Source organism: Symphalangus syndactylus, chromosome 2, assembly GCF_028878055.3.
Source record: "Symphalangus syndactylus isolate Jambi chromosome 2, NHGRI_mSymSyn1-v2.1_pri, whole genome shotgun sequence".
NCBI classification, from domain to species: Eukaryota; Metazoa; Chordata; class Mammalia; order Primates; family Hylobatidae; genus Symphalangus; species Symphalangus syndactylus.
This window is the reverse complement of record NC_072424.2, coordinates 87,553,865-87,577,319: the sequence shown is the minus strand read 5'-3', so window position 1 is coordinate 87,577,319 and position 23,455 is coordinate 87,553,865. Positions and strand designations below refer to the sequence as shown.

General features: G+C 39.3%; 1 protein-coding gene across 4 annotated transcripts in view; it reads right to left on the bottom strand.

The window, feature by feature from the left end:
• The window catches only part of FIG4 (FIG4 phosphoinositide 5-phosphatase), a 131,181-nt gene that overhangs the window by 104,099 nt on the left and 3,627 nt on the right, over window positions 1-23,455 (bottom strand). For 3 of the 4 annotated variants that reach the window (XM_055261116.2, XM_063631009.1, XM_063631011.1), the window contains exons 2-3: window positions 2,815-2,913; window positions 1,425-1,548 (exon numbers count right to left, since the gene is read on the bottom strand). The exons of the other annotated variant lie outside the window; for it this stretch is intronic. In XM_055261116.2, the coding sequence (XP_055117091.1) occupies window positions 1,425-1,548; window positions 2,815-2,913 (223 nt within the window). The remainder of the gene's footprint in view (window positions 1-1,424; window positions 1,549-2,814; window positions 2,914-23,455) is intronic. 4 annotated transcript variants of the gene reach the window in all.

Genomic DNA, 23,455 nt, shown 5'->3' with positions numbered 1-23,455 from the left:
TTTCTTTATAAATTACCCAGTCTCAGGTATTTCTTTATTGCAATGGGAGAACGAATCAATACAAACACTTAATATTACACACAGTCCAGTAGGTTTAAGAAACACAGAGATAATTTCCTAAGTGTTTATAGAAAAAAAGACTCAAAATAAGGTGCTGGCAGCAGTGATGCTAAAATACAATAGCCCTCTGCTTTGGCTTTCAAAGCCCGAAGCAATCTGGCCTTGCCTGACTACTCCCCAGCATTCCCAGCACCTGTGGGTACCTTCATGCATGTGCCTCTGCTGTCACCCTTACTGGAGTTCCCTCTTTCTTCTCTGCATTTATCCATACCTTGTTCCTCCTTCAAGGTACAGCTCAAGTCTCATCTGCTATAGGAAATCTTCCCTGGCCATTCCAGGTCCAAGTAATTTACCTCTTCTGTGATCTCCAACACCATTTAATTCATACTACACAGCTTGGCTCTTACTTACAATCTTAGAGTTGTTTTATGTACATTGGATTTTGTTCTCTGCCACAGACCAATCAGGGACAAACCCATAGTACAGTAAAGACAGGTTTATTGATCCACCACAAGGAGGGACAATGCATATCAGAGAAACCATGGAGCATCTTGCTAAAGTAAAAGAGTTATTACAGAATTGGGGGAAAGGTGGAGCTTAGGTAAAATTTAAATGAAGAGGCTCAAACCAAAGCAAGCTGATATTGGAAGAGATCAATATCATGTTTGGACTATGAAGCAGACCAAGGGTCCTGTTTCCTTGAAAACAACAGAATCATCATACCTATGGACTACTGTGTTCAGAAACCTCGTCTCTGAAGCTCTACACCTGAGTTGGTAAACCAAAGCTGCTTCTCTGTGTCACAGTGACTTGGGTTGTCCAAGTAAATGTGGGATGTTTTATCTTACTAACACAATTTCAAACAGTGGAGTTTCTGATGGTCTGTGATTTTAGAAACCAAAGTTTCTCAGTGAGTTAAAAAAAAAAAAAGCAGTCATCCAAAGAAGGGGGTTATGACATTTTATAACTACAGACTAACCTTAGGAGAAATTCCTATTAATTTTAAATCCAGTTTTACGCGATTTGTTACTCCAGCTGATGAATGGTAGGGTAGATGTTTACGGCCCAAGCTAATTTTTACTTTTTCATTCATCAATGAGACAGACAGCAACCTCCTCAAACGCCAAAAACATTTTGATATTTGTTTGTATCCTAAATAAAACTGAGCAGTGCTAAGTGCATAAGCAGATGCTACAGAAATGCTGTTTGCTATCTGATTGATGGATAATGAAGTTTTAAATAACGAAAGCTACAGGTAATTATAATTTTAAAGCTTTATAGCCTTATAAACTCCTTTAAGTAGTCTATGTAGAGAAAACAAAAACAAACAACAAGAGATTGTAAGAAGGGGGCAGATTTCTTACCCACAACACCAAAAGCTGAAACCGCTCGAAATAAGCCCGAGGATCCTTTCTGTCCCATCTTTGTTCTATTTCCAAGATCCAAGCGGCCAAGAAGTTCCCTTACTTCTTGTTGAGTATAGACATGCTAAAAATAAGCACATTCACTCTGTAAAGTTGTGCTTAGACTTTAGATTATTTATTATTTGTGCCTAAAAGTTAAAAAGTTACCTACAAGCATCATCAGCTATTTCATACAGAAGTATACAATAGTACACAAGTAAGCTACAATTTTAAAAAGCTAATAAGTTCTTTAACATTAGCAATTAAGGTTGGTTATTGGATCGTGCTGCTATACTAAAAAAAGTGTCCAAACCTTATACTCTAAAACAGAGATGCAGAGATTTAAGGGATCTACAGGTAAATTTCAAGAGTCTATGAATCCCTTAAAACTATATGCAAAATTTTGAGTAAATATGCGTCTTTATGAGAAGGCCCATAGATTTTCTTAGCATTTCAAAGGGCTCTCTGACCAATTGCTCCCGTCTCCAAATAATGCCAAGAACCATTACATTATATTGCTAAAAATGCTCAGATAGATGGGGGGCAGAATGGACCCCAGGAGTAGCATGGGAAATCATAACACAGAATTTATCTAAAATTATTACAACATAGAAAATAGTTTTGTTACAAGTAGCTTAGTGAAAATGGATTCCAAACTGTAGTTGCTACATATTTGAGAAACCAGGAATCTTTATGGATTCCGAAATATTCACAGACAGGAATTTCAATACAAAAGACAACTTTAGCTCTTTTGTGTGAAAAATTTAAACTTAACTGTTCAAATCACCATATAGTATTTCACTTTTGACTAACAGCTTCAGGTTTTTGTGCCATCTGAATTCCAGCCTCTGTATTCTTGACTCTGGATAATCTAACTCTGGATAAGAACAGCTTAACATTTCCTTAGTGTATAGCAAATCATCAGAAAAGGTCCTAGAGGTGATTTTCAGGAGGAAAATAAAGTCTGTAGCATAGAAGTCTTCCCTGACTTCAAGTAGCTTGATATTAAAGAACCATAATAGATCATCTCTTTGGCAGATGCAATATTAAGTTACATTGAATCCTTAAAATGTGAGCTCTTTAAGAAACAATACTCATTATCTTATCCTAAGAGTGTGTTTTTGAAAACAAGTCAAAACGAGGGGCAAAGTATAATTCTGGCATACTTCTTGACACCAGTGATTTCTAGAAATCAGACTGGAGATTCAAATTCTAGCCAACCAAGAAAAATAACTGAAACTTTTAGATTTATGATAAAAATAATATATCACTAAAAACTGTAAGGATATTTCATATCCTTTAAACAACAGGTATGAAAGTTTTTTTGCAGTCAGGTTTGGAGGATACTTACCCTGTCATCAATTATGACCAAATCTTTTGGTTCTGTTCTATCAAACTTCAAGACACGATATTTCGTTTCTGCATTATTGCTCCCAACTAGAAAGTATCTCTATAAATAAAAAGGAATGTCATTAGTTTATCAAGGCATTTTGCCCTATACACATTTTATACCACTTCAGTTTTTGAAATTAAATACATTAACAAAGTCAGGTTACTTTTTAAAGAAATATTCCTGTTATGTATAACTGGCAGATTAAAGAAAAGCTGACTCCAAAAGGTCAATTTTAAAATTAAAATATTCCTAGTGGTTTCATGATAAAGATCAGTCTGATGTCTGAAATGTGCCCAGTAACCAGGTCAGATGAATTTAATTGTCATAAATTTAGAGATTAATCTAACTGATTGGAGGCTGATGTTTAAGCTTTACCAGGAAGAAGCTCTGGTAAAAATTCGAAAGCTCAACATATAATTAGGAATGCTTAGACAATTATAGCTACTAAAGTACTGACAGCTTATCAAAAAACTACTTACAAATTTTCATAAATGTCTTTAATATAGTAACTATAAAATCTACCCCAAAGTCCCATAAATGATTAAAATGGTTGTCCTTCCCAAATGACCTTTTATAGATAAGCTACAAGAAATTATTATTATTCTTTCTTTCCTAAAACAGTTTCTTGGAGCATTCTGACTAAACACAATCACATTAGTCTTATTAAATAAACACTGGAGGGGTGCTGGGCAAGATGGCTGACTAGAGGCAGCCAGGAGGAACAGCTGCCACCAAGGGACCAGAACAACTGGAGCACTCCTAACAGATCTTCAGAGGGAAGGCACTGAGAGTAGTGGAGGGAAGACACAGAAGCTGGGCTGAAGAGGGAGGAAGCTGGGAACCCTGCATGGGACTACCATGCACTGGCATTCATTCCTGGCCCCCAGTGACTCTGGGGGAATGGGTGAGTTGAACTGGTAAGGAGAAACTTACTCTCGCCAAGGCCTCTGGAATCCTGACAGAAGAAGACTCCCTGACCACCACAGACACTTGAGTTGGCAGGGAGAGCTGCTCAGAGAAGTGGTAGGGGCAACACGCTGGCTTATGCAGAGCCCAAAGGGTTTGGTATGGGAGCATTTGTAGTCGAGCACAGCCAGGGACACTCATTCCCCTAGGGTTGACTTGTTCCCATAGGAGACTTTAGCCCTAGGGGAACTGTCGGACCTGAACTCTGCAGGGCGCTCTTGCCCATCAGACTGGACAGTCGACCTGAGCACCCCTTGGTCTGCTGACCTCTCTCCCAGGGCCCCAGCCCTGCTTGCAGGGAAGCCTTAGGTGTCCTGGGGGCCTGCATCAGAGCCTCTGTGCTGGTGGACTGGCACCTGATTGGTGAAGAGCTCTAGTGGTGTGGCCCCCATGGCCACCCAGCAGCCCACCCTCTCCCTCCCTCCACTGCAGCTTCCCGCAGGCTCAGCGCCACTTCCAACATCACTTTGCCAACGTGTGTGCGCAGGCACATTTTGTCTTCCTTGCCCTACCAGTGCACATGTGCGCATGTACCCTGTCCCGCCACTGCTGCAGTTGGTGGTGCAATCCACCTCCCTCCTTCAGTTGCACTGCCATTGCAGCTGGAGCCTTGGTGGGCACAGAGCCAGCCTGCCCCGTCCTCATCCCACCCCTGTGCCAATGCTGCCATGGGAATGAAACTACGCACAGAGGCCAGTGGACCCTCCCCAGCCCTCAGTGACCACCACTGCCTGCAGCACACAGAGAGTGTATATAGACCTGCACCTACCAGTGCCCTGCCCCTGTGCTAACAGGATCACCATGATGACTGCATGCACCATCACCAGCAAGGCCTCCCCGGCACCCTCAGCCATGCTGCCTCTGCTGCTGCTGTGAATGCCCACATGGAGGCAGGCACCTGCTGGCACCCTGCTGTAGCCACCATGCTTTTGCTGCCACTGGCACATGTCAATGAGGACAGATCCCACTGCCACCGCACCATGAAATGCTTTGGCTGACACCACCCATCAAAGCGTAGTGACCAGCAGTCACTACACGTTGGCACCCTCAGTGCATTGGATACCTAACCTCGAGGAGCCAGAGAACAAAGTCAGAGCCCAATACAAGTATTCCGGAGTTAGAGCACACAGTCCAGGAGTTGGCAGCTGAACGTTGGCCCCCTCTAATCTTCCAGAAACAAAACCTGTCAACTGAATCCACCTTATCCCACAATCAAACCCTTAAGGTCATCAAATAGTATAAAAGAAAAAAAAAAGCCACATAAAGGTCAACAGCTTCAAAGATTGAAGAAACATTAGCCCACAAAGATGAGAAAGAACCAGTGCAAGAACTCTGACAGCTCAAAAAGCCAGAAGTGCCTCCTCCAAACAACTGCACTATTTCTCCAGCCAAGGGTTCTGAACCTGGCTGAGACAGCTGACATGACAGAAATAGAATTCATAATAGGAATAGAAATGAAGTTCATTGAGCTACAGGAATATGTTGAAACCCAATCCAAGGAAGCTAAAAATCATGATAAAACATGACAGACAAAATAGCCAGCATAGAGAACATTTCTGACCTGATAGAGCTGAAAAACATACTACAAGAATTTCATAATGTAATCACAAGTACTAATAGCAGAACAGACCAAGCGGAGGAAAGAATCTCAGAGCTTAAAGACTGGCTTTCTGAAATAAGACAAGAATAGAGAAAAAAAAGAATGAAAAGGTATGAACAAACCCTCTGAGTAATATGGGATTATGTAAAGAGACTGACTCTATGACTCACTGGTATACCAGAAGAGAATGGAACCAACTTGGAAAACATATTTCAGGATATCATCCATGAGAAATTCCCCAACCTATCTAAAGAAGCCAACATTCAAATTAAAGAAATGCAGAGAACCCCAGTCAGATACTTCACTAGAAGATCATCCCCAAGGCACATTATCATCATATTCTCCAAGGCCAAATGAAAGAAACAATGTTAAAGGCAGCTGGAGAGAAAGGTCAGGTCACCTACAAAGGGAAGCCCATCAGACTAACAATGGACCTCTCAGCTGAAGCCCTAAAAGCCAGAAGAGATTGGGGGCCAATATTCACCTTCTTGAAGAAAAGAATTTCCAACCCAGAATTTCATATGCAGCCAAACCACGCTTCATAAGCAAAGGAGAAATAACATCCTTTTCGGACAAACATGCTGTGGGAATTTGTTACCACCAGAACTGCCTTGCAAGAGCTCCTGAAGGAAGCACTAAATATGGAAAGGAAAGACCATTCTCAGCCACTAGAAAAACACCCTGAAGTACACAGACCAGTGACACTATAAAGCAACCACATAAACAAGTCTGCAAAATGACCAGCTAACATCCTGATGATAGGCTCACACACACCAATTCTAACCTTGAATGTAAATGGACTAAATACCCCATTTAAAAGGCACACAGTGGCAAACTGGATAAAGGACTAAGACCCATCAGTATGCTGTCTTCAACAGACCCATCTTACATGCAATGAAACCCACAGGCTCAAAATAAAGGGACAAAGTAAAATCTATCAAGCAAACGGGAAACAGAAAAAAGCAGGGGTTGCAATTCTAGTTTCTGACAAAACAGAGTTTAAACCAACAAAGCTTTAAAAAAAAAAAAAGACGAAGAAGGGCATTACATAATGGTAAAGGGTTCAATTCAACAAGAAGATATAACTATCCTAAATATATATGCACCCAACACAGGAACACTCAGATTAATAAAGCAAGTTATTTGTTTTTGTTTTTGTTTTTTTTTTGAGACGGAGTCTCACTCTGTCACCCAGCCTGGAGTGCAGTGGCGCAATCTCAGCTCACTGCAAGCTCCACCTGGGTTCACGCCATTCTCCTGCCTCAGCCTCCCGAGTAGCTGGGAATACAGGTGCCTGCCACCACATCCAGCTAATTTTTTGTATTTTGTTTAGTAGAGACAGGGTTTCACCGTGTTAGCCAGGATGGTATTGATCTCCTGAACTTGTGATCCACCCACCTTGGCCTCCCAAAATGCTGGGATTACAGGCGTGAGCCACCACACCCGGTCATAATAAAGCAAGTTTTTAGAGACCTTCAAAGAGACTTAGACTCCCACACAATAATAGAGGGAGACTTTAACACCACACTGACAATAGTAGACAGATCATCAAGACAAACTTAACAAGGATACTCAACATCAGAGCTGAACTGAAGGAGACTGAGACACGAAAAACCATTCAAAAGGTCAATGAATCTAGCAGCTATTTTTTTTTTTTGAAAAACTAATAAAGTATGTAGACTGGAAGCTAGACTAGTAAAGAGAGAAGATTCAAACAAACACAATCAGAAGCAACAAGGGGGATATTAACGCTGACCCCACAGAAATACTAACAACCATCAGAGAATAGTATGAACACCTCTATTCACATACACTAGAAAACCTAGAAGAAATAGATAAATTCCTGGACACATACACCGTCCCATGACTGAACCAAGAAGAAACTCAATCCCTGAACAGACCAGTAATGAGCTCTGAAACTGAGGCAGTAATAAATAGCCTTCAAGCAAAAAACGACAACAACAACAACAAAACAAAAATCCAGGTCCAGACAGATTCCAAGCTGAATTCTAGAATATGTACAGAGAAGAACTAGTACCATTTCTACTGAAACTATTCCAAAAAAACTGAGGAGGAGGGACTCCTCCCTAACTCATTCTATGAGGCCAGCATCATCCTGATACCAAAACCTGTTAGAGATACAACAAAAAAAGAAAACTTCAGGCCAATATCCTTGATGAACACCAATGCAAAAATCCTCAACAAAATACTGGCAAATCGAATTCAGCAGCATATCAAAAAGCTTATCCACTACAATCAAGTAGGCTTTATCCCTGGGATGCAAGGTTGGTTCAACATATGCAAATCAATAAATGTGACTCACCATATAAACAAAACTAAAGACAAAAATCACATGATTATCTCAATAGACCCAGATGTTTTCAATAAAATTCAACATCCATTCATGTTAAAAACTCAATAAGCTAGGTATTGAAGGAACATACCTCAAAATAATAAAAACCATATATGACAAACCCACAGGCAACATCATACCAAATGGCCAAAAGCTGGAAGCATTTCCCTTGAAAACTGGCACAAGACAAGGATGTCTTCTCTCAACACTCCTATTCAACATAGTATTGCAAGTGTTGATCAGGATAATCGGGCAAGAGAAAGAAATAAAAGGTATCTAAATAGGAAGAGAGGAAGTCAAACGACCCCTTTTTGCAGATAACATGATTCTATTTCTAGAAAACCCAACAGTCTCAGCCCAAAGGTTCTTAAGCTGATAAACAACTTCAGTAAAATCTAAGAACACAAAATCAATGTGCAAGAATCACTAGCATTCCTATACACCAACAACAGTCAAACTAAGAGCCAAATCAGGGACAAACTCCCATTCACAATTGCCACAAAAAAGAATAAAACACCTAGGAATACAGCTAACTAGGGAGGTGAAAGATCTCTACAAGAACTACAAACCACTGCTCAAAGAAATCAGAGATGACACAACTAAATGGAAAAACATTCCATGTTCATGGATAGGAAGAATCATTATTGTGAAAATGGCCATACTGCCCAAAGCAATTTATAGATTTGATGCTATTCCTATTAAACTACCACTGATATTTTTCACAGAACTAGAAAAAACTATCTTAAAATTCATAAGGAACCAAAAAAGAGCCCAAATAGCCAACACAATCCTCAGCAATAAGAACAAAGCTGGAGGCATCATGCTACCCAACTTCAAGCTATACTACAGGGCTAAAGTAACCAAAACAGCATGGTACTGGTACAAAAACAGACACGCAGACCAATAGAACAGAATAGAGAACCCAGAAACAAGGCCACACATCTACAACTATCTAGTCTTTGACAAACCTTACTAAAACAAGCAATGGGGAAAGGATTCCCTATTCAATAAATGATCCTGGGAGAATTGGCTAGCCATATGCAGAAGATTGAAAGATTGAAACTGGACCCCTTCCTTACACCACATACAAAAATTAACTCAAGATGGATTAATGTCTTAAATGTAAAACCCAAAAGTACAAAAACTCTGGAAGACAACATAGGCAATACCATTCAGGACATAGGCACAGGAAAAGATTTCATGATGAAGATCCAAAAGCAATTGCAATAAAAGCAAAAAATGACAAATGGGATCTAATTAAACTAAAGAGCTTCTGCACAGCAAAATAAACTATCAAGAGAGTAAACAGACAACTTACAGAACAGGAGAAAATTTTTACAAACTATACATCTGACAAAGATCTAATATCCAGCATCTGTGAGGGACTTAAACAAATTTACAAGAAAAAAAAACATTAAAAAATGGGCAAAGGACATGAACAGACACTTTTCTAAAGAAGACATACATGCAGCCAACAATCATATGAAAAAAAAAAGCTCTGCATCACTGATTATTAGAGAAATGCAAATCAAAACCACAATGAAAGACCATCTCACACCAGTCAGAATGGCTATTACTAAAAAGTCAAAAAACAACAGATGCTGGAAAGGTTGCAGAGAAAAAGGAACACTTATACACTGTTAGCAGGAGTGTATATTAGTTGAACCATTGTAGAAGACAGTGTGGCAATTCCTCTAAGACCTAAAGACAGAAATACCATTCGGCCCAGCAATCCCATTACTGGGTGTACACCCAAAGGAAGAGAAGTTGTTATATTATGAAGACAAATGCACATGTATGTTCACTGCAGTACTGTTCACAATAGCAAAGACATGGATTCAACCTAAATGCCCATCAGTGGTAGACTGGATAAAGAAAATGTGGTACATATATACCATGGAATACTATGCAGCCATAAAAAAGTCCTTTGCAGGAACATGGATGGAGCTGGAGGCCATTATCCTTGGCAAATGAATGCAAAAACAAAAAACCAAATACTGCACGTTCTCACTTACAAGTGGGATGAGAACACATGGACACACAGAGGGGAGCAACAGACACTGGGGTCTTTTGGAGGGTGGAGGGTGGGAGGAGGGAGAGGATCAGGAAAAATAACTAACGGGTAGTAGGCTTAATACCTGGGTGACAAAATAATCTGTACAACAAACCCCCATGACACAGGTTTACCTATGTAACAAACCTGCACGTGTATCCCAAACTTAAAAGTAAAAAAAAAAAGAATACTGAGAATAAAATAATCAAAATGTAGAAAAATATATTTAAATGAAAATGCTTTTAAGAAAAACTAAATGAAATGAATTATTCTAAAATTATATCTAAAAAACAAGTACAACTTCATTAGCAAAAATAAAGATATTTCGCTTCAAAAAGTCCTTTAAAAAGTGATACTTTTTAAACATTGCAAAAACTGAGAAAACACTGCCATAATCAACTCACATTGTGCCATTTACTACTGGACATATAAGGTGTAGATACACAAAGCAACTAAATAACAAATAAGTCTTTCGATATTAAAGGCCAAAATGAAGCATGTAGACCATAGGAAATCAGTGCAGACAAGACTGATGTGGTTTACTATAGATGAGAAAAATGTCAGACGAGTTGGGTCTAGAATTGAACCTTCAAGAATGGTTAACACTTTAAAAGGTAAGAATTTACTGTATATTACAACATGAACACTTGGATATAGGGTTTTAACTTTAAATCTGTAGAAATACGTGGAATTTTTACTATTAAGTATATATATATATATATATATACACATCAGTTTATAAAGGTCTGATTTACTGATAGGTTATGAAGAGCAAAACAATCTGTTAAAAATGATGGGTTAGCGTGATCTCAAGAGGAAAGCTAGTCAAGAAATTCAATCCTTCATCTCCTAGGAGAGGTACAGTCTAGATGACACTATGAGTTATAATGAGGTAAAAATAAAGCAATTATAATAAAAATTAGTAAACTAAGTTGGGACATCCAGTGACAGGGTTCGATGTACTGGGGGCACAGTTAGACAGACAGGCAAACAGGAAGAGAAAAGAAGTCAAAGAATCTCAGCCAGGCTTCAGCTAATTCCTGTCCCTGACACCCCACCCACCACTGAGAGGAGAGGGGGTAGCCAATCTAACAACGTTCACCTAAGAAGAATAGTTTGTACACGATACGTGCTTGTTAGCAGAAAAGGGAGCCCTTCTTGAGGACTTAAAAAATGGCTTCTAGGAGAGGAAATAGCAAGTGCAAAGAACTGAAAAGGGAAGAAGCTAGCATGTTTGTTACAGGCACAAGAATAAGCGAGAAAATGTTCGTTCACAAAGCACCTAACACAGTGACTACAGAAAATGTTTGTTCACAAAGCACCTAACACAGTGACTACAGCGGTCAGCACAAAAAAGACACTCAATAAGTGTTAGTTCCTTTTCTTTCCTTCACTTTGTAAGAAGTCAGTGAGACTATGCCATTGTATTTGAGGAAAAAGACAAATACCAGAGGAAAACAGAGTAGCCCAAAGGGAGGAAAGCATGTTCAGGACCAGAATGGACCCACAATGGGAGAACGCGCCAATCTGTTAGTAGTCAGTCTATGTCCTCAGGAGAGAAGAGCATGCAAACTGACAACCATGAATAGCATGCTATAACAGAGGCATGAACTAGATGCCATGAGAACACAGGAAGGGCACTTGACTTATCTGGGGATGGTCAGAGCAGGCTGGTGTTGTCCTGATTCTGAATTTGGCCTTGAGGAACCTCTAAGCAGGACTTTGGGCACTGAGCCAAGACAGGGCCAGTGAATCACCCATGTCCACCTGCACCAATCCCTACTCATCACCTGTTCTCCCCAAAGCACTTTTGTTTCTATCTAAATGTAGTACTTACTTCTGAAAGTCTTGTCTAAATTTGTTTGGGGCTTGTCTGCCCCCTACTATAAGCACCTCAGGAGACTGGGGCTAACTCCTTAACCTCTGTGGATTTTAATTCCCTAGTCTAGTAGTACAATATGGTGCCTCAGCATTGGCTAAGTGTTAGGTGAAAGAACAACTGTGTACCACAGAGTAATCATTTCATGTGCTGGGTAATTTTCTAAGACATTTACACTAACCCAGCTTTTCTGGGTAAGCACATAGAAAAATGGCTCTTTTAAGTCAACTACTCAGTAAGGAGGAACATCCTAGGTTTAAAAGAGGAAATTCCCTAGAATTTTATTTTTTAGTTTTAACTTTTATTTTAGGTTTGGGGGTATATGTGAAGGTTTGCTACATAGGTAAACTTGTGTCACAGGGGTTTGTTGTACAGAATTTTAATAAATCTTAGGAAACCTAAAGATTAATTGCAATGGGATGATACTTTGGCAGTTTGTGATTTTAAAAACAGATATAAATCCTGACATGCTCACAGGCAAATGCATTATTGGACTCTGAAACACATACTTAGGAAGGCGGATCTGTACTTCCCATATCTAGATCCTTCCAAAGAATCCATGAATCAGAGGAGCCAAAGGCTAAAACCCACAGAATCTGGAAATAGATCAGAGTGGAGGGAAAGAAATGGGAAATACTGTAACTAGCCGCATTCTCTCTTCTCATAGTCCAAGAATCCTAAAAACGTTTTGTGCAGAGAATAGCGACCTCATGTGGAGCCAGTTATGTGGGAAAGAAAATCCCTGCTTTTCAAGCGGGCCTGTTGTAGACCGCGGAATCACTGCCTGCACTGCCCTCTGGTGGGCAGCTGACCATCTACTTTCACACCAATTTTTTAAGAGGTAACTTCCAGAAAGGCCTTGTTTCTACTCGTTCTTATTTCCTTTCTGTTGAATGTATCAACACTGTATATCCTCAGCCTTTGTTACATTTAATAGTATGTTTCAAAATGGACCTCAGCATTTTGGGGATTAAAAATTTCCCTAAAGTTTCCCTCCACTAAATTTTTCTCCACTGTTGATTTTTTCCCCAATTTTTAATTTAAAAAAATTTTCAAAGACAACAGAACAGTACAACGAACACCCATATACCCTTCATCTAGACTCACCAACTGTTAACATTTTGTTGCATTTGTTTTCTCCCTCCCCCACTCCTGATAGACGCTTTCTTCCTCTGAACCTCTGGAAATGAGTTGCAGGTATCATAACACATAATTATAATATCATCGATAAAATATTATGTATGTACAATTTATATTCCAATTTTCCCCCATCTCCCTATAATATCCTCTATAGCTGGATTTTTTAAAGCCAGAATCTAATCAAGGATCATGTATTACGTATCTTTATGTAAAGATATGTTACATCTTTTTAAATCTTTTAATCTAGAATAGTCTGTCAGGCTTTGTTTTTCATGACTTCGCCATTTTTAAAGAGCCTACTTTTTTTATTTTTTTATTTTTTTGAGATGGAGTCTCACTCTGTCACCCAGGCTGGAGTGCAGTGGTGTGATCTTGGCTCACCAGAACCTCCGCGTCCTGGCTTCCTGGGTTCAAGCAATTCTCCTCACTCAGCCTCCTGAGTAGCTGGGATTACAGATGTGCACCACGACATGTGGCTAATTTTTTTGCTGTTGTATTTTTAGTAGAGACAGGGTTTCGCCATGTTGGCCAGGCTGGTCTCAAACTCCTGACCTCAAATGATCCACCTGCCTTGGCCTCCCAAAGTGCTGGGATTACAGGCATGAGCCACCACGCCCGGCCCCAAGCCCACGTTTTTTTTACATAAATTTTCTTGGTGTTTCTATTGATGTCACTCATTTGACCACTGACTAGTAAATTCCTCCTATGTGTCAGGAACTAGGCTCGATGCCTGAGGAAAAAGATAAACTGAAGCTATATTTTGGAGATATAACTTACTGGTAGATGGGATCAGGAAGGAGAGTAATAGATCCAATTACCTTTAAGCAGATAGCTAGATGACGGTGCCACTTACTCTTGTCAAGATGACTAGAGAAGAAACAGGTGTGAAGGGAAACCAAGAGTTCTGTTCACAACATGCCCAGAGAGGCCAAGTGAGAACTCAGTGGGTAAAAGAGCTCAGTGGGTGCCATCAGCACATATGCAGCATTTAAAGCCATGGGACTGGGTTAAACCTATTACAGAGAGTAGGGAGAGTGACAAGAGCCCAAAAAAGCTAGCCTGAGGAACTCCATTATTTAGAGGCCAGATACAGAGAAGGAACCAGCTGAGAAGACTGGGAGGAATGGCTGGTGAATGAGAAAACCCCAGCACGGGGTGGAATCATCAAAGCAAAGAAAGATCATCTGGGAAAGGAGAAAGCAGTCACATCAGATGCTGCTGAGAAGTCAAGTCGATAAGAACAGAGCATCTGACGACAGGCACTTGTGAGTGGCCCTTCTGTGGGCAGTCTCAGGGACAGAGAGGGGTCAAGATCCACAACAGAGACGTCTGAGGTGCAAAACAGGTAGAATCCTGGATAAAGATGGGGGAGTGGACACCTCTGGTCTTCCCAAACATCTTACTAAAACCACAGTAAAGTTTTTTATGTTTGTTTTTAGGCTCAAGCCCCAAGAGCAAAAGGAGGAACAAAGAAGATAAAGGAGAAAAATAAAAACCATTTGAAACTGAAAAGCATGTGTAACAAAGCTGACTCCTAAACTGGTAATGAAAAGTCAAGAAGCAATCCAATTTACACAATAGAACCTCCAAAAGGCTTGGGAATTTGAAGCCCCTGATACCTCTGTAGTGTCAGAAGAAGATAAAAAGAAGAGAGCACCAAAAGAAGTTAGCACAGCTTCTAAAAAGAAAAAAAAAAACAAGCTTCAAACTAAAGATCAAGAACAGAGTAACATTAGAAGCTGTCAGCAACAATGCTGGAAGGTGGAAGAGAATGACATAAGGCCTTCAAAATTCTAAAGGAAAATTCATTCCAATCCTTAATTCAATATTTATCAATCAAACCTGAGGGTGGCATAGGACATTTTTAGATACTTATGCGCTTAAAAAAAATGACCTTCTATGAACCCTTTCTCATGAAGTAATTAAAGGAAGTACTCTACCAAAACAAGTCCATAATCAAGAAACAGGAAATGATGGGATCCAGGAAAACAGGGAAACTGTCATACAGAGTATGATATAGGGTAACGGTGAAGGGAAACCCCAGAATGGTGGCTGTAGTGCAGGCCTTGGGAGACTCCAGTCTGGACTAAAGCCATTGCTTCAAGATGAAACCCAGAAGAATACTTAAGGGGTGTGAATGTGTTGAGAGATTTATACATCTAGGGGAAAGTCAGGGTTCAATTTATTACAAATTTGTAGTAAGAACTAGGGATTGAAAGAAGACGAAAAATCATCTCAAGTATTGGCAGAGTCTGAAGAAGCAAAGGGCCCCTAGTTGAAATGGTAGAGGGAAAGGAGATAAATATCCAAGAAGAATAGGGAAGGAAAGGGAGCAGTAATTGGAGCACACAGAATTTCCATAGATCAGGCATGCCTCAGTCAGACTCCCTAAATGCATATATACATGCAAGTAGATGCCTACGAATCAACACCACTAGGGAAAAGGTTTGTGTATTTGTAGATATGCTGGGGCTTGGGATTTGGCAGGAGTTCAGGTGGAGAATTAGGATACCAAAAAAAAGCTACATCGAAATAATACCTGTTAAGATAGAAGATGAGCTAAACTGGCTCTCTTCTGAAAGTAAAGTGTCATTGTTCAAGCAAAAGCTTAAAATTTCAATATAGCTTTAATAGAGTTGAGTTGGTATAAAGATGAGTATTTCTAAAATATATATGTGAAATCCAAATGGAATACAATAGGTAATCCATTTAACAGGAAATTCAGTATCTACTAACATTATCTCCTTTTATAATGACAGGCTAATTAATCACTCACTTTTCATCTGAGGGAGGAAAATCAGCCTTCTTGAAAGAAATTTTAGGTTGTATGACAGCTTCAATTCATGTTAAACTTCACTTGAACTTTCAGATTAAATGTATTATTTGTAAAGAGCACCATGAAGTTGCTTCTCCCAATCTAACAGTATTGCAAGCCTGCCTCCTCATTTGGTCCGGTAATCCCAGTAATTGGGTAATGCCGCCCAGATGGGGGAAGTGAGTCTCAAGAGAGGTCTGCAAGTCTATCCATTAGAGCTTCAGGGCTTTACTCTGGGGAAGCTTCGAATCCTCTGTAGAAATAAATGTGAATGTCACCTCCAACCACACACTCTAAACCAGTTACTAATATAATCGCTATGTTTCTCTCTCTCACTTTATATACTTTGGTTTCCTTTTCCATTCCTTAGTCAACTACACCCTATATTGCTCTCTCCCATTCCCTGATTACACAAATCAAGGCTAATTAAGAAAGGTGCATTTCCTCGCCATGTGGTTCTTGTTTTATTCTACTTTCTGTGACGGGGGTGGGAGGGAGCTTCCTTAAATCCTTTTGGAACAAGGCAGGCAATAAATGCATACATATATGCTAACAATCTTGAACAAGTAAGAGTAAAGATTATCCTAACAACTTTCATCTCCCCGCCCCCTGCAAAATAGACACATGCAGACCTAGTTCTGTTTAGCTACCAATTTTAACATCAACCATTATGTGTTCACTTCTTTGTTATGAAATGGTCACTTATTGTGATGCTAAGATCCCTATGCCATCACATATTAAGCAAGGGCACCTTCTTGTAAAAGGCAAACTGCAATTTCACCCAGGATAACTTCAGGTTGCTAAATTTCTGCTGGAAACTCCTAGTTGCACTGGGCTGTACGACTGTTAGTGCTGCAATAGGCCTGGGCCACAGGACATATTAGGGACCAGAGAAGAGTCACAAGAACTAAGGAGCATACTGAAGGTGCTGGGTGCCAAAAAGAATAGGTAAGTTTGGGAAAGGGTCAACCCTCACAAGCTGGAACTACACTTCCTGCATGTCATCTGCCAACACAGCTCCCTTTCCTCTCCAAATATTCCTTAAAATCCACCTCTATACACAGAGAACAATAACGACCTGATCTCCGCCTCCAAAGCAAGTCTACCCAATTATATTTCTTTTTTTTTAATTAAATGTGTTTTTTTTTATTATTATACTTTAGGTTTTAGGGTACATGTGCACAATGTGCAGGTTTGTTACATATGTATACATGTGCCATGTTGGTTTGCTGCACCCATTAACTCGTCATTTAGCATTAGGTATATCTCCTAATGCTGTCCCTCTCCCCTCCCCTCACCCCACAACAGTCCCGGGAGTGTGATGTTCCCCTTCCTATGTCCATGAGTTCTCATTGTTCAATTCCCACCTATGAGTGAGAACATGCAGTGTTTGGTTTTTTGTCCTTGCGATAGTTTACTGAGAATGATGGTTTCCAGCTTCACCCGTGTCCCTACAAAGGACATGAACTCATCGTTTTTTATGGCTGCATAGTATTCCATGGTGTATATGTACCACATTTTCTTAATCCAGTGTATCGCTGTTGGACATTTGGGTTGGTTCCAAGTCTTTGCTATTCTGAATAATGCCACAATAAACATACGTGTGCATGTGTCTTTATAGCAACATGATTTATAGTCCTTTGGGTATATACCCAGTAATGGGATGGCTGGGTCAAATGGTATTTCTAGTTCTAAATGAAGGCTCAGGACAAGAGACAGCCCATCTTGTCCACTGGCTCTTTTGCTTCTTAATATGTCTCTTAATTCCTTTATAACCAATTAAAGGTACAGTGTCCCTTATCTGAAATGCTTGGAACCAGAAGTAAATCAGATTTTCTGTTTTCTTAGATTTTGAAAACACACATAATGAGCTATCCTGGGGATGGGACCCAATCTAAACATAAAATTCATTTATGTTTCATATACACCTTATAGACATAGCCTAAAGGTAGTTTTATACAATGTCTTAAATAATTTTGTGCATGAAACAAAGTTTGTGTACACTGAACCATCAGAAAGCGAGGACATCACTAGCTCAGCCACCCATGTGGACAATCCACAGTTGTTGGCATTACCACTTGTGGTGTCATGTCATGTCCAAAAAAATTTTGGATTTTGGTGCATTTCAGATTTCATATTTTCAGATCAGGGATACTCAACCTGTAATACAGCCCCACTAACCAAAACAAGAATGCCCATTTCCTTCAAATACTTCCCAGCAATGGCTTTGGCAAATCTTTGCCATTCTAACAAGGGAAAAATGGGAATCTATTTTCATTTTATTGCTTTAATTATTTGCAAGTTGAATATTTTTTCATATTCAAACTTCTTTTTAGTGAGCTACTTGTTGATGTCCTTTTTATTGGGTGTTTTATTTTTCAGATTGATTTTACAAGATATTTTTGAATGTAAGGATATACTGCTTTATCAGGCTACTAAGACTTTCACCATCTGTCATTAATCTTTTGACTGCTTTTAAATTTACATTGATAGTTTTAAATGTTTTATATTAGAAAAAAATTAAGTCAATGGTATAAATTTCTATCTTATGAAGCTAGAGAAAGATAAGTTGATTGCTATGGTATACATGTTTGTGTCCTCCCAAACATTTAAAATTCATATGTTGAAACCTAATCCTTTATGCAATAGTATTCAGAAGTGGGACTTTTTGGAAGTGATTCAGTCCTGAGAGCAGAGCCCTCCTGAATGGGGATAGTGCACCTATGAAAGAGGTTCAAGGAAGCCTTATTTGCTCCTTCCATCGTGTGTGGACACAGCAGGTCCTCACCAGACACTGGATCTGCCAGTGCCTTGATCTTGGGCTTACCAGCCTCCAAACTGTGAAAATCATGAGCCAACTAGTTGATAGGATTTTGTTACAGCAGCCTGAATGGAATAAGACACTGATTAATCCAAAATGCACATGAGAGGCCAGGCACGGTGGCTCACGCCTGTAATCCCAGCACTTTGGTAGGCCGAGGCGGGCAAATCACTTGAAGTCAGGAGTTCGAGACCAGCCTAGCCAACATGGTGAAATCCTGTCTCTACCAAAAATTCAAAAAGTTAGCCGGGCATGGTGGCGTGGGCCTGTAGTCTCAGCTGCTTGGGAGGCTAAGGCAGGAGAATCACTTGAACCCAGGAGGCAGAGGCTGCAGTGAGCCAAGATCGAGCCACTGCACTCCAGCCTGGGTGACACAGCAAGACTCCGTCTCAAAAAAAAAAAAAAAAAAAAACGCATATGAGGAAAAAAAATAAGCCTAAGAGCAGAAATTAATTAACCAGAAAATACACAATAGAGAAAATTAACCAAGTCAAAAGTTTATTCTTTCAAATCCCTAGCAAGATGAATCAAAGGAAAATGAAAGAGAACACAAAACACCAATGTCAGAAACAAAAGTGAGAATTTTACTACAAATCCTATAGACATCAAAAGGATTATAAGGGAATATTATGGGCAACTTAATGCCAATAAATTCAACAACTAAGATAAAATGAACAAATTCCTGGAAAAATATAATTTGTCAAAACTGATTCTAGGTCCACTGAAAATGTGTATAGCCCTATATCTGTTATGGAAAATGATTGATATCATTATCAAAATTCACCCCACAAAGGAACTCTATTCACAAATCTTTCACTGGTGAATCCTAGCAAACACTGAAAAATAGAAGCAATACCAATCATATAATCACTTTCAGAAAATGAACACTTTTTAACTCACTTTATGAAGCTGGAGTTATCCTGATATCAAAATCAGACAAAGACATTAAGAAAATGATAGACCAATATCCTGAATGTATTAATAAAAGCAAAAATTCTTAACAAAATATTAGCATATAGAATCTAGCAATATATAAAAACAGTAATAAATCATGATCAAGTAGGGTATACCCCCAAAATCCAAGGTTTAACATTTGAAAATGAATTAATGTAATTGACCATAATATGCAAATAAATAAAATGTCAAGCGCAGATGTGAAAAAAACATTTGACAAAATTCAACATCCACTCACAATTTTTTTGTAAAGTCTCATCAGACCAAAGCAAGAAATATTCCTCAATCTGAAAAAGGGCATCTAACCAATAGCTTAACATCATACTCAATAGTGAAAGACTGAATCCTTTCCCTCTAAGATAAAAAACAAGAATGTCTGTTCTGGTCACTTCTATTCAACTTTGTACTAGAGGTCCTGGCCAGGGCCATAGGTCAATAGAAAGAAATAAATGGCATCAAGATGGGGAAGCAAAAAGTGTTCCACTTTCTAGATTATACAATTTCAATTATTCCGAATTGGTCTACAGATTCCATGAAATCCAAATCACAATCCCAACAGGCTTCTTATTAGAAGTTGACAAGCCTATCGTAAAATTCATATGGAAACACGAAGGTTCTAGAATAGCCATAATAATTCGGGAAAAGAATAAAGTTGGAAAACTTCCTGATTTTAAGACTTACTATAAAACTACAATTATCAAGACAAGTTGGTAATGACACTAAAAAAAAAAAAAAAAAAAACAGATCAGGCACGGTGGCTCAAGCCTGTAATCCCAGCACTTTGGGAGGCTGAGGCGGGCGGATCACGAGGTCAGAAGTTCAAGACCAGCCTGGCCAACATAGTGAAACCCCATCTCTACTAAAAATACAAAAAATTAGCTGGATGTGGTGGTGTGCACCTGTAATCCCAGCTATCCGGGAGGCTGAGGCAGGAGAATGGCGTGAACCCGGGAGGCGGAGGTTGCAGTAAGCCGAGATCGCGCCATTGCACTCCAGCCTGGGCGACAGTGCAAGTCACCATCTTAGAAAAAAAAAAAAAATTGATCAACGGAAAGAGTTTAAGAAAAGATCCACATTTATTCAGTCAACTAATTTTTTCAAAGGATGCCAAAGAAATTCAATAAAGGATAGTCATTTTTACAAATGATATGGGACAATTGAGGTACAGACAAAAGTGAACTTTAATCTCTGCAGCCTCCAAGAACTCTTAATGATTCTTGTTTCTTGGTATTCATGTCCTTCGTATGGTCCCCTCTCACACTGAACAGGGCTAACCTGTGTAAGAATATTGTAGAAATGATAGAGTGTGACTTCTGAGGCTCAGTCACAAAAGACAATGCAGTTTCCTCCTTGTTTCTCTTGCATAACTCTCTCTGGATGAAGCAGGCTACCACATTGTAAGGACAGACACTCAAGGAGTCCTGTGGAAATGTCCATGATGCAAGAAGGCAAAGCTCCTTGTCAACAGTCAGCTCAACTTGTCAGGCACGTGAGTTAGCCATTTTGGAAGTAAATCTGCCATTTCTTTCAAGCCTTCAGATGACTGCAACCCAGTTGAATCTTGACTGCAACTTCATAAGACCCTGAGCCAGAATCACTCAGCTAAGTCACTCCCAAAATCCTGATCTACTGAATCATACATTTTTCCCTTTTTTTTTTTTTTTTTTGAGACAGAGTCTCACTCCATCGCCTAGGCTGGAGTGCAGTGGCACAATCTCGGCTCACTGCAAGCTCCGTCTCCCAGGTTCATGCCATTCTCCTGCCTCAGCCTCCCGAGTAGCTGGGACTACAGGCGCCCGCCACCATGCCTGGCTAATTTTTTGTATTTTTAGTAGAGACGGCGTTTCACCGTGTTAGCCAAGATGATCTCGATCTCCTGACCTCATTCTTCCCTTTTTTAGGTAACATGTAATAATTGTACATATGAAACATAGAGTGATATTTTAATACATGCATACACAGTGTAATGATCAAATCAGGGTAATTAGCTTATCCATCACCTCAAACATCTATCATTTCTTTGTGTTGGAATCACTCAAAATCCTTTCTTCTAGCTACGTGAAAATCTACGATAAATTATTTACCTATAGTCAGCCTACAGTGCTATAAAACACTAGAGCTTATTCCTCTTATGTAGCTGTTATTTTATATCTGTTAACCCTCCCTCCCTATCATTCCCTCTTTCCTACCCTTCCTACCCTCGAATAACCACAATTCTACTCTCTGCTTCTATAAGCTCAACATCGTTTTTTAGCGCCCACGTATGAATGAGAACATTTATCTTTCTGTGCCTGCCTTATTTCATATAACATAATGTCCTCCAGACTCATCCATATTTGCTGTGAATGACAGAAATTCATTCTTTTTATGGCTGAATAGTATTCCATTGTGTGAATATATACCACATTTTTTAATCCATTCACCTGTCGATTCACATTTAGGCTGATTCCACATCTTAGCTATTGTGAATAGTGCTACAATAAATATGGAGGTGCTGATTTGTCTTTGACATACTGATTTCCTTTCTTTTGAATATATAAGGGGACTTGATAAAGTTCATGGAAAATGCATATTATAAAAAAGCTATGGATTTCAAAATTTTTTTGCATGAAAATAAACTGATACTAACTTGCTATAACACATCTGAACAGGATCTAGTTTGAAGTACTAGGAAGGATAAGAGATCAGTTTGAAAACAGCCCGTCAGAGCAACATGAATTCTGCTAAAATTGAAACATGAACAAACATCAAATCTATGGTAAAACTAGGGTAGACGAATGGTGAAATCATTGATGCTTATTAAAAGTTTGTGGGGACAATGCCCCAAAGAAATATGCAGTTTACAAATGAATAACTTTAAGAAGGGATGAGACAACGTTGAAGATAAAGCCCACAGCAGCAGACCACCCATGTAAATTTTTCAGGAAAAGAATTCATCTTGTTTGTTCCCTGATTAAAGAGAACAGATGATTAACAGCAGAAATAAGAGCCAACACCATAGACATCTCAATTGGTACAACTTACACAATTCTGCCTGAAAATTTAAAGTTGAGCAAACTTTCCACTTGACGGCTCCCAACGCTGTTTCACCCAGATCAGCTGCAGACAAGAGCAGAGCCTTCTATAGAAATTTTAAACAAGTGAGATCAAGATCCTGAAGCATTTCTTCAAAGAATTGTATTAAACATGGCTTTACCAGTATGATCCTAAAGTCAAAGCACAATCAAAGCAATGGCTACCAACAGGTGGCAGTGGTCCAATTAAAGCAAAGCAGACGGGCCAAGAGGAAAGGTCATGACAACATTTTGTGTGTGTGTGTATTCACTGCATTTTGCTCGTTGACTTTCTGGAAAGCTAAAGAACAGTATCTGCTTATTATGAGAGTGTTTTGAGAGAGTCAGCCAACACTTTAGCAGAAAAATACCCAGGAAGCTCCATCAGAGAGTCCTTCTCCACCACAACAATGCTGCTGCTCATTCCTCTCATCAAACATGGGGATTTTGCAAGAGTTTCAATGGAAAATAATTAGGCATCTGCCTTACAGTTCCAATTTTGCTCCTTCTGACTCCTTTTTGTTTCCTCATCTTAAAAAAAATTCCTTAAAGGGCACCCATTTTTCTTTAGTTAACAAAGTAAAAAAGACTGCACCAACATGGTTAAATTCCCAGGACCCTCGGTTCTTTGTGGATGAATTAAATGGCTGATATCATTAGTTACAAAAATGTCTTGACCTTGACGGAAATTAGCTTGAGAAATAAAGTTTACATTTGTTGTTTTTATCTTTTAATTCCATTTTCCCATGAACTTTTTGAAATCCCCTCATATACCCACCCAGTAGTGGGACTGCCGGATTTTTAGTTTTTTGAGGAACCTCCATACTGTTTTCTATAATGGCTATACTAATTTACATTACCACCAATACTATATAAGAATTCCCTTTCTCCATATCCTCACCAGCATTTGATAATTTTTGTCCTTTTGAAAATAGCCATTTTAACTGAGGTGACATGATATCTCA